At 44.1% G+C, this 12,195-nt stretch overlaps 1 protein-coding gene across 3 annotated transcripts in view; it reads right to left on the bottom strand.

The window, feature by feature from the left end:
* Positions 1–5,524, bottom strand: part of POLR3B (RNA polymerase III subunit B) — a 148,912-nt gene extending 143,388 nt beyond the window's left edge. Inside the window, exon 1 of one of the 3 annotated variants that reach the window (XM_003778108.5) lies at positions 4,547–5,524. In XM_003778108.5, coding sequence (XP_003778156.1) covers positions 4,547–4,618 — 72 coding nt within the window. In that variant the 5' untranslated portion in view covers positions 4,619–5,524. The other 2 variants (XM_003778109.3, XM_054527579.2) reach the window with 2 other exon arrangements.
* Between the last annotated feature and the right edge of the window lie 6,671 nt (positions 5,525–12,195).

Genomic DNA, 12,195 nt, shown 5'->3' with positions numbered 1-12,195 from the left:
TCTCATAGCCCTCAGAAGGAGCCGGCTCTGCTGTCATCCTGATCTCAGACTTCTAACCTCCAGAACTATGAGAAAATAAATTTCTGTTGTTTAAGCCACCTAGTTTGTGGTTACTTTGTTATGGCAGCCCTATGAGCTAATACTCCCAAATCTTCAAATTCCTCTCTCTACACCCCTTCTTATACTCGTTTCCTCCCATTTCAAAGGAAGGACCATCCATTCCTTGGTCTAAGGCTAACCCTTCTGCCACGGACACAATCCTGCCAACCTTCTCCTGAAGACTGGAAACCTTGTCCCAGTTCAGTCCTTGATATTCAACCTGTTCTATTTAAAACTGGTAGAGTATTCAAATCTTCCCATTTAAAAAGAAAAAAAAAATAAAACTTTCTTGACCCAGCAGCTCCTCTGACTACTTTCTTCCCTGCCCTTCAGCTTACAATCTCTCCCAAATTACTACATATTTAGCTTCTCTGTTCCTCACTTCCCACTCCTTCATTCCATTATAGTCAGGACTCTGACCTACCTGCCAGTGAAACAGCTCGACAGAGGCCACCAAGGCTGCTACTTCAAAAGACCTCCCTTGATGCCCCCTCATATTCCCTTTCCACAGTATTTGGCCATGCCGATCGCTGTTTTATAACACTCTGTGACATCATTCTGTCTGTCCTTCCTCCGGCCGGGCCTTGTCACACCTCTTTCCTCTGCCACCCTGTAAATGCTGGTGTTCTTCAAAGTTCTATCCCTGGCAATGTCTTTTCTCATTCTCAAGTAGGGCTGGGAATGGACACTGTTTCAAACAACACTGTTTGAAAATGTTGTTTAGCTTCCCCCATCTCATCCCACAGCCCCCCAGTTCCAAATGTGGACTCTTTCAAGGGCAGTGACCCTGTCTATCCTGTTTATCACAGTGCCCGGCACATAAAAGACTCCAATAAATACTGAATAAATAAATAAATCAGTGAGTGAATATCACTGCTGCAGTAAGCTACTGGGTATGGGCCTGTCCCCTCCAACTATTGACTGGGCAGTGATACCTTACAGCCTCAGAGGCTACTTAAACTCAGTATGTCTAAAATCAAATCTTCCCCCAGCTCTATTTCCAATCTCAGTGAATATCACCATTTATCCCAGTCAATCCCAAATTAGACACCAGGGAGTCCTAACTTTCTGACTCCTCTTAATCGACAGGAAAACAAAAATTCTACTGAGTCGACCTCCTTTTAACCTTCCTCGAATTCATCCTCTGCTCCTATGCCAGTTGAGGCCCTCATAATCTTTCAGCTGGTCTGCGGCAATACTTCGACTCTTCCTGCTCGTCCCTTTCAATGCACAGCACTAAAGCCAGTGTACATGTCTTCATGTGCACAGCTGAGCACCTCATTCTCTACAACTCTTCAGTGCCTCCCCACCCTCTTCACCATGTCTTAACCCCACAGCGAGGCATACATCATATGCTGTGCTTGCAGTTGTACTTGTGCCTACGCCTCCTCCTTCTATCTGGAATGCTTCCGCACCACCACACTTCATCCACATCTGGCAAACTCAGTTCAGGAATCACATCCCAGCTACCATTTGTAATACCAAAATACCCCTCGCCTACTTGTATCACAGTACCTATTGCATGTTAGTCCACCTGCTTACATGTCTCTCTCTATAAGCCTATAACAAACTGGGAGGCAGGAAACACATTTTTTGAACTTGTATAAACCCTGTGAATAATACACCACCAGGTAAGTACTCAGTAACACTGACAAATATTTATTCAACAAGTAACTGATTAATTGGCTCCAAAGCTTGTGTTGTTTCTACCATACTACCATGCTGCTGTGCTACCATAAGCACAAAAAAATACACACCAGGCATGGCCAGTTCAAGTAAAACTGAGCTATCTAGAAAAAGTTTCAGCGAAAACACTGAAGTTGGAAAGTTTAAGTAAACATTTTAATATCTCAATTTAAAAGGAAGTGGCAGCAAGTAGCAGAGATACTACCATCTTCTGGGAGAATCAGGAAAGGCCTTCCTAGGGAAGTTATATTATAGATATGTGGGATTTAATCTACAAATAGGAAGGGGAGAGCGATCCAGAAGAAACTGTATGAGCAGAGTAGAAAGATCTCAAGGGAGGGAGAGGAGGGAACCATGGGAAAAGAGACTAGAGAAGTAAGCACTGGTCAGACTGAGGAAATTTATTACAAACATGGTAAACACTAGATTTTGCCCTAAGAGCAATAGGCAGAGATTGAAGAATTTTAACTAAGGGAGCAACATAACCATGTTTGTGTGTTTAAATGGACAGCTCTGGCTGCAGAGCAAGGAACAGACTGGATTGGGACAAGTCAGGTGCCAGGTAGGCCAGTTAGGAAGTAAGAGAGGACAGTGGTTCTGGGCTGGAAAACAGTGGGAATGAAGTTTCAGATATGCATAGATTAAGAACTCAAGACTTTTTAGAGGTGATGGTGGATTGGATGCAGAGTGCAGGAAGAGGAACTGTTATTCTTGAATCAGAAGGCTGGAATTATAGCACTGATCACTTCATAGCTGTGTAAATTCAGATAAGAAATAGAAATCTCCCAGGCTTATTTCTTCAGCTCTCTGGAGAAGCAGTCCAATAGCAGTTAGGGATGAAGACTCGAGTCAGACTGACAAGTGTCCAAATTCCAGATTAGCCACTTACCAGGCTTCTAATGCAAGGCTATTTACTTAACATCTTTGGGCCTCTCTGGCAAAATGGGGGTGAAAATAGTACTTATTTCAGAGGATTAAATAACATAATGCATGTTATGGTTAAACAGAACTTGGCACATTAGAAAGTGTTCAGTGAATGCTGGCTCTTTGATATTCACTTTTCACGGTTAAAATACAGTTTTGCAGCCGGGCACAGTGGCTCACGCTTGTAATCCCAGCACTTTGGGAGGCCGAGGCGGTGGATCACGAGGTCAGGAGTTCGAGACCAGCATGGCCAACACAGTGAAACCCCGTCTCTACTAAAAATACAAAAATTAGCTGAGGGTGATGGTGGGCGCCTGTAATCCCAGCTACTTGGGAGGCTGAGGCAGGAGAATCGCTTGAACTCGGGAGGCAGAGGTTGCAGTGAGCCAAGATCACACCACTGCACTCCAGCCTGGGCGACAGAGCTAGACTCCGTCTCAAAAAAAAAAAAAAAAATAGTTTTGTCTGATGATCAGCAGCCTATTGCATGCACTTATAGACTGAATCTGATGGAACCGCGAATTCAACTTCCTTAACTTGTCAAATTATTATAAAGAGGTTTTGTTTTGTTTTCCTTGAGACAAGGTCTCAGTCACCCAGGCTGGAATGCAGTAGCAGAATCACAGCTCACTGCAGCCTCGACCTTCCAGGCTCAAGTGATCCTTCCACCTCAGCCTCCTGAGTTGTTGGGACAACAAGTGCACGCCACCACACCCGGCTAATTTTTGTATTATTTGTAGAAATAGGGTTTTGCCATGTCGCCCATGCTGTTCTCAAACTCTTGAGCCCAAGTGATCCGCCCACCTTGGCCTCCCAAACTGCTGGTATTACAGGCCACCACGCCTAGCCAAGGAGGTTCTTATAATCCGATACTTACTAATCATGTCACTTTCCTGCTTAAACCCTTCAAAAGCTCTGCTCCAAGACAAAGTCCAAGCTCTGTCAGATGTTTATTGAAACTTTTCATAATCAAGACCCTTACTTAACCCTGTCTTTTATCTCTTCTCCTCTATTTTTCTTCACTGTAATACTACTGGATTTACTTTCCTTCCTCAAAAACATCCAATGGTCTTGCCGAGGAGGTTTCAAGTATCCTGTTCTCTCTCCCTGAAATCTCTCCTTTGCTATCTTCGCCGGCCACGTCTCCACTTGCCTATTCCACGTCAGTGTAGATTTTGAGGCTCAGAGAAGTTATAATATGTGCCTTATCAGATAACAAAACATGTCCACAGCCGCACTTCATTGGGTAGCTCGCTGTGGGGCAGCCGTCCTTAACTTCTGAGTAGCTGATGAAAGCTGTGTAATCTCTCCCCCAGAAAACACACAGGCAAATTCTTTAGAAAATATTCAGGGCGTTTAAAATTACCCTGCAACCCAAACTTGAACTTCAGGTTAAAAGGAAAGATGACTAGCTTGGGATTCAGACGATCTGGTTTTACCCCCACAGCCGGCTGCGGTACCTCATGCAAGTGGCCTGAGCTCCCTGGCCCCCATTGTCCTCTGTAAGACTGCAAACATGCAATACGTCCCCCACAGTAAGTGCGAGGGCCAGTCCTCCCCACGCACACCTATGCTGGAAGAGTTCCAACCCGAGAGCCAGCAGCGGGGCTTCTCGGCCCCCGCGGCGGCTGACAGCTCCTCTGGGATCAGCCTTCACTCGCGCACGCGGAGACCGGCTATGGAAAAGACTCGCACGCGCGACGCTCTGAGCATGCGCAGAAGCCCTGCGCATGCGCAAAAACCGCCAGCCAGCCCCCTTGGCGGCCCGAGCACTTCGGGCAACGCCCCCTCAGGGCGCATCCCGGCCCCTGACGCTCCCTGCGTGCCTGGCACTGACCTCTACAGTCGGGATCGGCGCCGCCAGCTGCTCCGGAGTCAGGTTCCCAAACTCTTCCGCTAGCACGTCCATGCTGCTCACGAAGGAGGAAGAAACCGATAGCAGCTCCGCGCCCGCCTTCCCTGCACCAAGCAAACTGCACGACTCCCGGAGAACGGTGCGCGGAGGCCTAAACTGTCCCCGCCGTGCGTGTTAGCTAGAGACGCGGCAGAAAGGTTCCGCCTGCTCCCTGCCCGAATCGGCGATGGAACCCGGATGTGGCCGAGGCCGAGTAAGGAAAGTGCGCCCCCTGGTGTAGCTCGGAGGTCTGCCGCAGGGAATCCTAAGCCTCAGCTGTCAGGTGTCTTGCCAATTCTCTGGTAATTGAGACCAGCAAACCATAGTGGTTGCCATTTTAAAAGTAATCCGAAGAAAAGTGTAAACGCATAATTTACGCAACTTGAACCACTGAGGCAGAGAATTATTTAATGTAGTCCAAAATTATATGCGTTGTTTAGTATGGAAGAGCAAGAAACGTCCCAAATGCCTACTAATAGAAGATTGATTAAATAAGTGAATGTACATGCGTGTAATGGAAGAGTGTTGAAAATTCTCAAAAGCACTAGATGGAAGATGTAGGAGTAAATACCCAGCGCATGGAGAAATTTAGTATGAAAAGATGACATTTACGTTAGTAGGGGAAGGATGGTCTGTCCAGTAAATAATGTTTGAAGAGCTGATTACCCATTTGGGGAAAAAATACATGTAAGTGAATCTTTTGTGGATTAAATATTGAAATGTTAACAATAACTTAGAAGAAAATGTAAGTGCAGGTATTCATAACATTGAGATGATGAAGACTTTCAAGACGGCAACAGTCAAATCATAAAGGATTTTATAATCTAAACACGATTTTATTATTCCACGGAAAATGTTTAATTTTCTGAACAGATTTTTAAAAATCACCAACAAATAGAATTAATAAAAAATAAATTGGCAGAAGACAAAGGGCTGGTCTCTCTAATTTAAAATGAGCTCATACAAATCAACAGAAAGAAAAATCCTATTAGAAAAAACAAGGCAAAATGCACCAATTAATTAATGGGTACGGAGTTTGGGTTTGGGAAGATGCAAAAGTTCTGTAAATGGATAGTGGTGATGGTTGCACAACAATGTGAATGTATTTAATGCTGCTGACCTGTACATCATTTTAAAGAGTTAAAATGCTAAGTTTTATATATATTTTACAACGATAAGAAAAGTTATGAAAATTTGTAAGTACATGTATGCTTTCCAGTTTCTCCCTCATAAAGGTAGAACCCTTGCACCAGGTTAATTATTCTTATTTCCTAAAGAGCTACTTAAATTTCAGTACTTGTATTTTCTGAGTATTGCCCTGATATCTGAAATATGAGAAGAATGGAAAAAAGACCAAAAGTAGAATCAACCCTGCCTTTGAAGTTCTTACAATTTACTTATTACAGAGACAAGATACAACTTGTGTCTCATCCTTGTGCATTACCAGATTGCAACCAATTTAGCATCTAGCCTAGAAGGGACTGTGAAAGTGATTTGTAGATGGCAGATGATCTCAAGGTTGGCTCAAGTGTGTTGATTGTCTGTGCCAAAGGCTTCTTTGCTTTCCATTATCAAGGTGATTCTCCAACTTTAGGGTGTATCAGAATCACCTGGAGAGCTTGTTAAAACAATCTCAGCTTTCTGATTGGTAAATTGGTGCTGAAATTTTGCTTTTTTTGGGGGGGCGGGGATGGAGTCTTACTCTGTCATCCAGGCTGGAGTGCAGTGGTGCAATCTTGGCTCACTGCACCCTCCCAGGTTCAAGCGATTCTCCTGCCTCAGCCTCTCTACTAGCTGGGATTACAGGCGCATGCCACCATACCTGGGTAATTTTTGTATATTTAGTAGAGACAGGGTTTCGCCATATTGGCCAGGTGGGTCTCAAACTCCTGACCTCAGGTGATCTGCCTGCCTCGGCTTCCCAAAGTGCTGGGATTTCAGGCGTGAGCCACCGCGCCGGCTGCAAATTTGCATTTTTTTTTTTTTTTTTGAGATGGAGTCTCACTCTGTCACCCAGGCTGGAGTGCAGTGGCTCTGTCTCGGCTCACTGCAACCTCAGCCTCCTGGGTTCAAGTGATTCTCCTGCCTCAGCCACCTTAGTAGCTGGGACTACAGGCATGCGCCACCATGCCCGTCTAAATTTTTATTTTTAGTAGAGACAGGGTTTCACCACGTTGGCCAGGCTGGTCGCGAACTCCTTACCTCAGGTGATCCGCCTGCCTCGGCCTCCCAAAGTGCTGGGATTATAGCCGTGAGCCACCACTCCCGTCCTGCAAATTTGCATTTCTAGTAAGTTCCCTGCTGTTGCTTTCCAGTGATTATGCTTTGGAAATCACTAACCTAAGACTTATCACTCAATGCCATATCCTCTTTTTATGTGTCTCATTATCCAGACTGAGCTCTTGGTACGGGAACTATCTTGTTTGTCTTTGTATTTCCAACTTCTAACCCATCAGTTGTTCCTGAATATATTTGTGTTGAATGAGTGAGTTGAAAGAAAAAATGCAATGGGTGATGTTTGATATTATCCTCACTTTTTAAGAATCCTGATTGTTTTTAGTTTCTCTTCAAAAGCAGGAGGCTCTGGTAGCCATGGTCCCAAAGTCCTATATGGCAACAATTGGCTAATGCTGAATGGTGTTGGCCCTTAGACCATAGCTGCCACAGTCCCTCATAGTCCTTCCCCCAGGTCAAATCTATAACTTCTTTCTGATACCCTAAGGGACTGGAGTTTTGAAACCAAGAAGCCAGGAACAGTCTCATGATTTCTTTGTTTTCTGCTGCCATGTCCTTTTCCTGAGTTATTAGTACAAAAAGACCAGTGGTTTGAAAAGAGGGGTGGGAAATTAGGGAAAAGAGATCACAAGGCCAGGCGCAGTGGCTCACGCCTATAATCCCAGCACTTTGGGAGCCCGAAGCAGTGGATCACGAGGTCAGGAGTTTGAGACCAGCCTGGCCAACATGGTGAAACCCTGTCTCTACTAAAAAATACAAAAATTAGCCCGAGGTGGTGGCACGCATCTGTAATCCCAAATACTCGGGAGGCTGAGGCAGGAAAATTGCTTGAACCTGGGAGGCAGAGGTTGCAGTGAGCCAAGATCACGCCATTGCACTCCAACTTAGGCGACAAGAGCAAGATTCTGTCTCAAAAAAAAAAAAAAAAATCACAGAAGGAAAAATGGTTAACATGTTGGAATACTATCTTATCGCTTAATGTATAATGGCTTATGGTAGCCAGATGAAAAATTGACCAATGCCGTGGGGGAATAGAGGATCTTGTTTAGGGGAGAGCAAGGAAAAAGGAAAGGCAGAGGTGTCCAAGCTGGGCCCTGAAATATTAACATTTACTGAGTGTTTACTCTTTGTCAGGCATTGCAATGACCACTTGATGTGCATTCTCTAATTGAGTGCTCAACCCCGGGGGATAAGTATGATTATCCCCACTTGACAGGTAAAGAGACTAAGGCTCACAGGGGTTAAGACACTTGCCCAAGCAGAGCTGGAATTTAAATCCATAATTATTTGACCCCAGAACCCATGCTTTTAACCACTCTATCATAACGCCATACCAAAAGCATGGGGTAGCGGAAGACGTTTCAAGTAGGGAAACACAGCATGAGCAATGGCATGAGGGCATGAGTACATTATACCACATTCTGACAACTGAGTGTAGTTCTCACATAGGGCTTTTCAAGGGATGTGTCTGTAGATGACACTAGAAAGATCCACTGGAGCTGTACCATCACGGACTGTTCTGCCCTGTAAAAGAAATTAGACTGCGCTCTGAGAGGCTTCAACATGAAGATGCTAGAAACAAAAGAAAAAGATTATCTTCCTTTCTTAAAACCTTGATGCATTCAGACTGGGAAAAAAGATACATATGGTTCTGATTTCTGTGTCTCAATTAATTCATAATAGAACTAGAGAAGACCAGAAACAATGTCAGAGAAAGAATAAGGACTCTTCAGTCTCAAAAGGCAAGAGCAGAGGGAGAGCCCTTGAAGTCGGAACATTCTGCATTTTAAGCAAGACTGGATAGTCCAAAAACTTTCAGCTGTCTGCCATGCCCCCAGACCTTTCTTTATGTGATGTGATCTTATTATCCTATCAAAACCAATAGGGCCGGTTACCTGCCCAAGACAGCCATGTGGGCTGGATTTAAGGGATGAAGTGGCTTATCATGAGAACCCTATCTAATGTGGGGTTTGTGGGTCATCTAAACTGACACGTGGCGAGCAAACTCAATAGTATTCCCTCTCAGGACACTTTTAATGAAGACACCCCAAAGGGGAGGGCAGCAACAGAAGCTGAGAAGTAAATGCCAAGTCAGCATTTGGTAACAGCACCACAGAGATACCTTTTTTTTTTTTTTTTTTTTTTTCCAGATACGGTCTTGCTCTGTCACCTAGCTCACTGTAGCCTTGAACTTCTGGGGTCAAGCAATCCGCCTACTTTGGCTTCCCAAAGTGCTGGGATTACAGGAGTGAGCCACTGCATCTGGCCTGAGAAATACTTTTCTTTTCTTTTCTTTTTTCTTTTTTTTTTTTTTTTGAGCAGCATCTCACTCTGTTGCCCAGGCTGGAGTACAGTGGTGCGATCTTGGCTCACTGCAACCTCCACCTCCCAGGTTCAAGTGATTCTCGTGCCTCAGCCTCCCAAGTAACTGGGATTACAGACCTGTACCACCACACCTGGCTAATTTTTATATTTTTAGTAGAGGTGGGATTTCACCATGTTGGCCAGGCTGGTCTCAAATTCCTGACCTCAGGTGATCCACCTGCCTCAGCCTCCCAAAGTGCTGGGATTATAGGCGTGAGCCAGCGCGCCCGTGGCCCTGAGAAACACTTCTGATGGATGACACACATTCCAGGGTTAGACTCCTTGGGTTCAAATACACTTACCAGCTCTGTGACGTTGGGCAAGTTCCTTAGCTTCTCTGATTCTCATTTTCCACATATGGAAATGATGGAGCCTGCAGTTATATGATATTTACATAAAGTGCTTCGGGTAGTCCCTGCCATAGGGTAAGTGCTCAGTGGCTATTAATATTTTTTTATTATATTCTGAAAGAGAAAAAAAAACTATACTCGGGTTCATCACACCTACAAATACAGCTGCTGAGACAAATTCCTGGATTTCCTTTTTTCTTCATAAAAGTTTGCAATAAATACCTCTGTTCCTTTCCCTTGAAATGTGAAAGAAGCTAACATAGTAAGCTTAGAAATGAAAAGGTAAGGCCTCACTCCAAAGACAGAACAAGAGGGCACAATATGATAATACAAATATACCTTTTAAAAGATTAAAGTAAATCATAGAGGATAATGTCATAATTGATTACTAAATGGAATTAGAACATGTTGGGTTTTGTCGCTAGCCTTTGACATTGACATCAAGGACAATAACCGCAACCTTCTGCATACCCTTGGGTTTCTCTGCCAATGACAATATTGGGCTTAATGAACCATGGTTCTGATGACATATTAAAATTATTGTTCTTATGTACTTAAGTACTTGATCATCACATCTCCAAATACTAAAACCCCTTGAAGCTTGAAAGAGATTTAGGACTCATAAATTACAGTTATTATAATGTATTCTGGCTACATTATGCTTTAGAGTTTGCAGACAATTTCAAATATGTCTCATTTTCACAATAACTGTGAGGTAGGCAGATAGTAGGGTAGGGAAGTAGGGTGGAAAATTGAGGTTCAGCAAGATTAAAAGATTGGCTCACGTTCATATAGCTATGAAGTAGTAGGAGTGAATTCAAACTAAGATCTTACAACTCTTAGTCCCATACTTTTACAGAACAATTAGTGGAAAATTTTTGGAATTGAACATCCCCAGAGGTAGAACAGGCTGAACTTTAGTCTTGAGAAAGATGCAACTGAGAAGTAAAAATATGTTGCACAAAGGAGGTACTCCCCATTTCTGTAGCACACTTTGCCAATCAACTACAGAACTCATTAGTGATTCTCCTGGGTCTGGCTTTCAAATCCTCCCCTCTCTGGGGAGTTACCACTGAAAGATCAGGCACATAATTTTAAACCTATTTTCATGAAGAGAACGTTCACTGGAAGGGACCTGAAGTGGAGACGGCTAATGTTTACCAATATCCATGACAGCCTTTCTCCTGGGCACTTTTTCCAGCCTCCCCTGCAGTAAGATGAGGCCACATTATTGAATTCTGGCCAATGGAACATGAGTGGAAGTGGGCAGTCTTTTTCTTTCCCTATCAGCTGAGTGAATGAAGATTTAGAGGACAGCGGAGTCATGACATGAATGGAAGTTGGGTCTCTGGATGGCTAAATGGAAGACCCGCCCCCCAACCCCATCCTACCCCTTGCTTTGAACTATGCTTTGAGAAATGAGCTTATGAGACCACTGAGACTTGGGGGCTGTTTGTTCAGCAGTTCACCTACACTTATTAAGAAAGGTTGACTTCTTGTAACTATGCTTTTCCTTAAATCATCTTTTGTATAATTCTCAGAAGCACTGCTGGTTTGGGTGGTCTCCTCACACAGTTCTCACATCCAAATTTTAAAGATTTCATGAATGTTCATTACAGTGGATTTATTTTTCTCTTGCTGCTTCTCAGCATGCCCTCTCAATTTCGGAGAAATCTCTAATTGGATGACTTTGGTGGGACCACAGGACTGTAAGGATCATAATTCCCTCACTCCATCCCCTGCAAATTAAGAGCCTGGGCACTTGACTTAAGACTCACTCAACTGAATCTTGATATGTGGGACTTTAAATCTTAAGCAAATGAGGCAAAGAAGGAAAGACAGTTGAGAAATCCATCTCTGAAGCTGCAGCACTGATTCCAGCGTGGCTGGACTCCTGCAGCTTGCATCGCCTTGGTTCCTGTCCATTTTCCAAACCTGGTTCCTCTCCGATTAACTAGATTCTGTGAGGTACTTCATGCCCGTCCAATAAACTCCTTTTCTGCTTCCGTTAACCATAGTCTGTTTCGATTGCTGGTATCATGTCTTCACGTGTGAGTGCATGTAAATATACATACACTAGACATAGGAATATTCTAGCATCAGCAAGTGTTGTCAGGGCAATCTTTCCAAAACATAGATTTGTTTGTGACCTTCTCCTGTTTCAAGAGATTCAATGATTCTTTTTCCTTTTCAGGACAACCCCTGTCCCCTGCCCAGATTTTAGCATGGCATCCGGAACCTTTTCATCTTTCTTGTTTCACCTCTCATCACTTTTTTTTTTTTTTTTAAAGACAAAGTCTCCCTCTGTCGCCCAGGCTGCAGTGCAAGTGGCACGAACTCAGCTCACTGCAACCTCCGCTTCCTGGGTTCAAGTGATTCTCCTGCCTCAGCCACCCGAGTACTAGGATTACAGGTGTCTGCCTCCACGTCCAGCTAATTTTTGTATTTTTAGTAGACAGATGGGGTTTTACCATGTTGGCCAGGCTGGTCTCGAACTTCTGACCTCAAGTGATTCACCCACCTCGACCTCCTGAAGTGCTGGGATTTCAGGTGTGAGCCACTGCACCTGGCCACCTCTCATTCAGCACTTTCATTCTTCCAACTTACTCTGATCCCTGGCTCGCCATTTCTCCCTACTCTTGT

This window comes from Pongo abelii, chromosome 10, assembly GCF_028885655.2.
Source record: "Pongo abelii isolate AG06213 chromosome 10, NHGRI_mPonAbe1-v2.0_pri, whole genome shotgun sequence".
Taxonomy (NCBI): Eukaryota; Metazoa; Chordata; class Mammalia; order Primates; family Hominidae; genus Pongo; species Pongo abelii.
The sequence above is the reverse complement of the archived record's forward strand: the minus strand, read 5'-3'. Positions and strand labels throughout refer to the sequence as shown.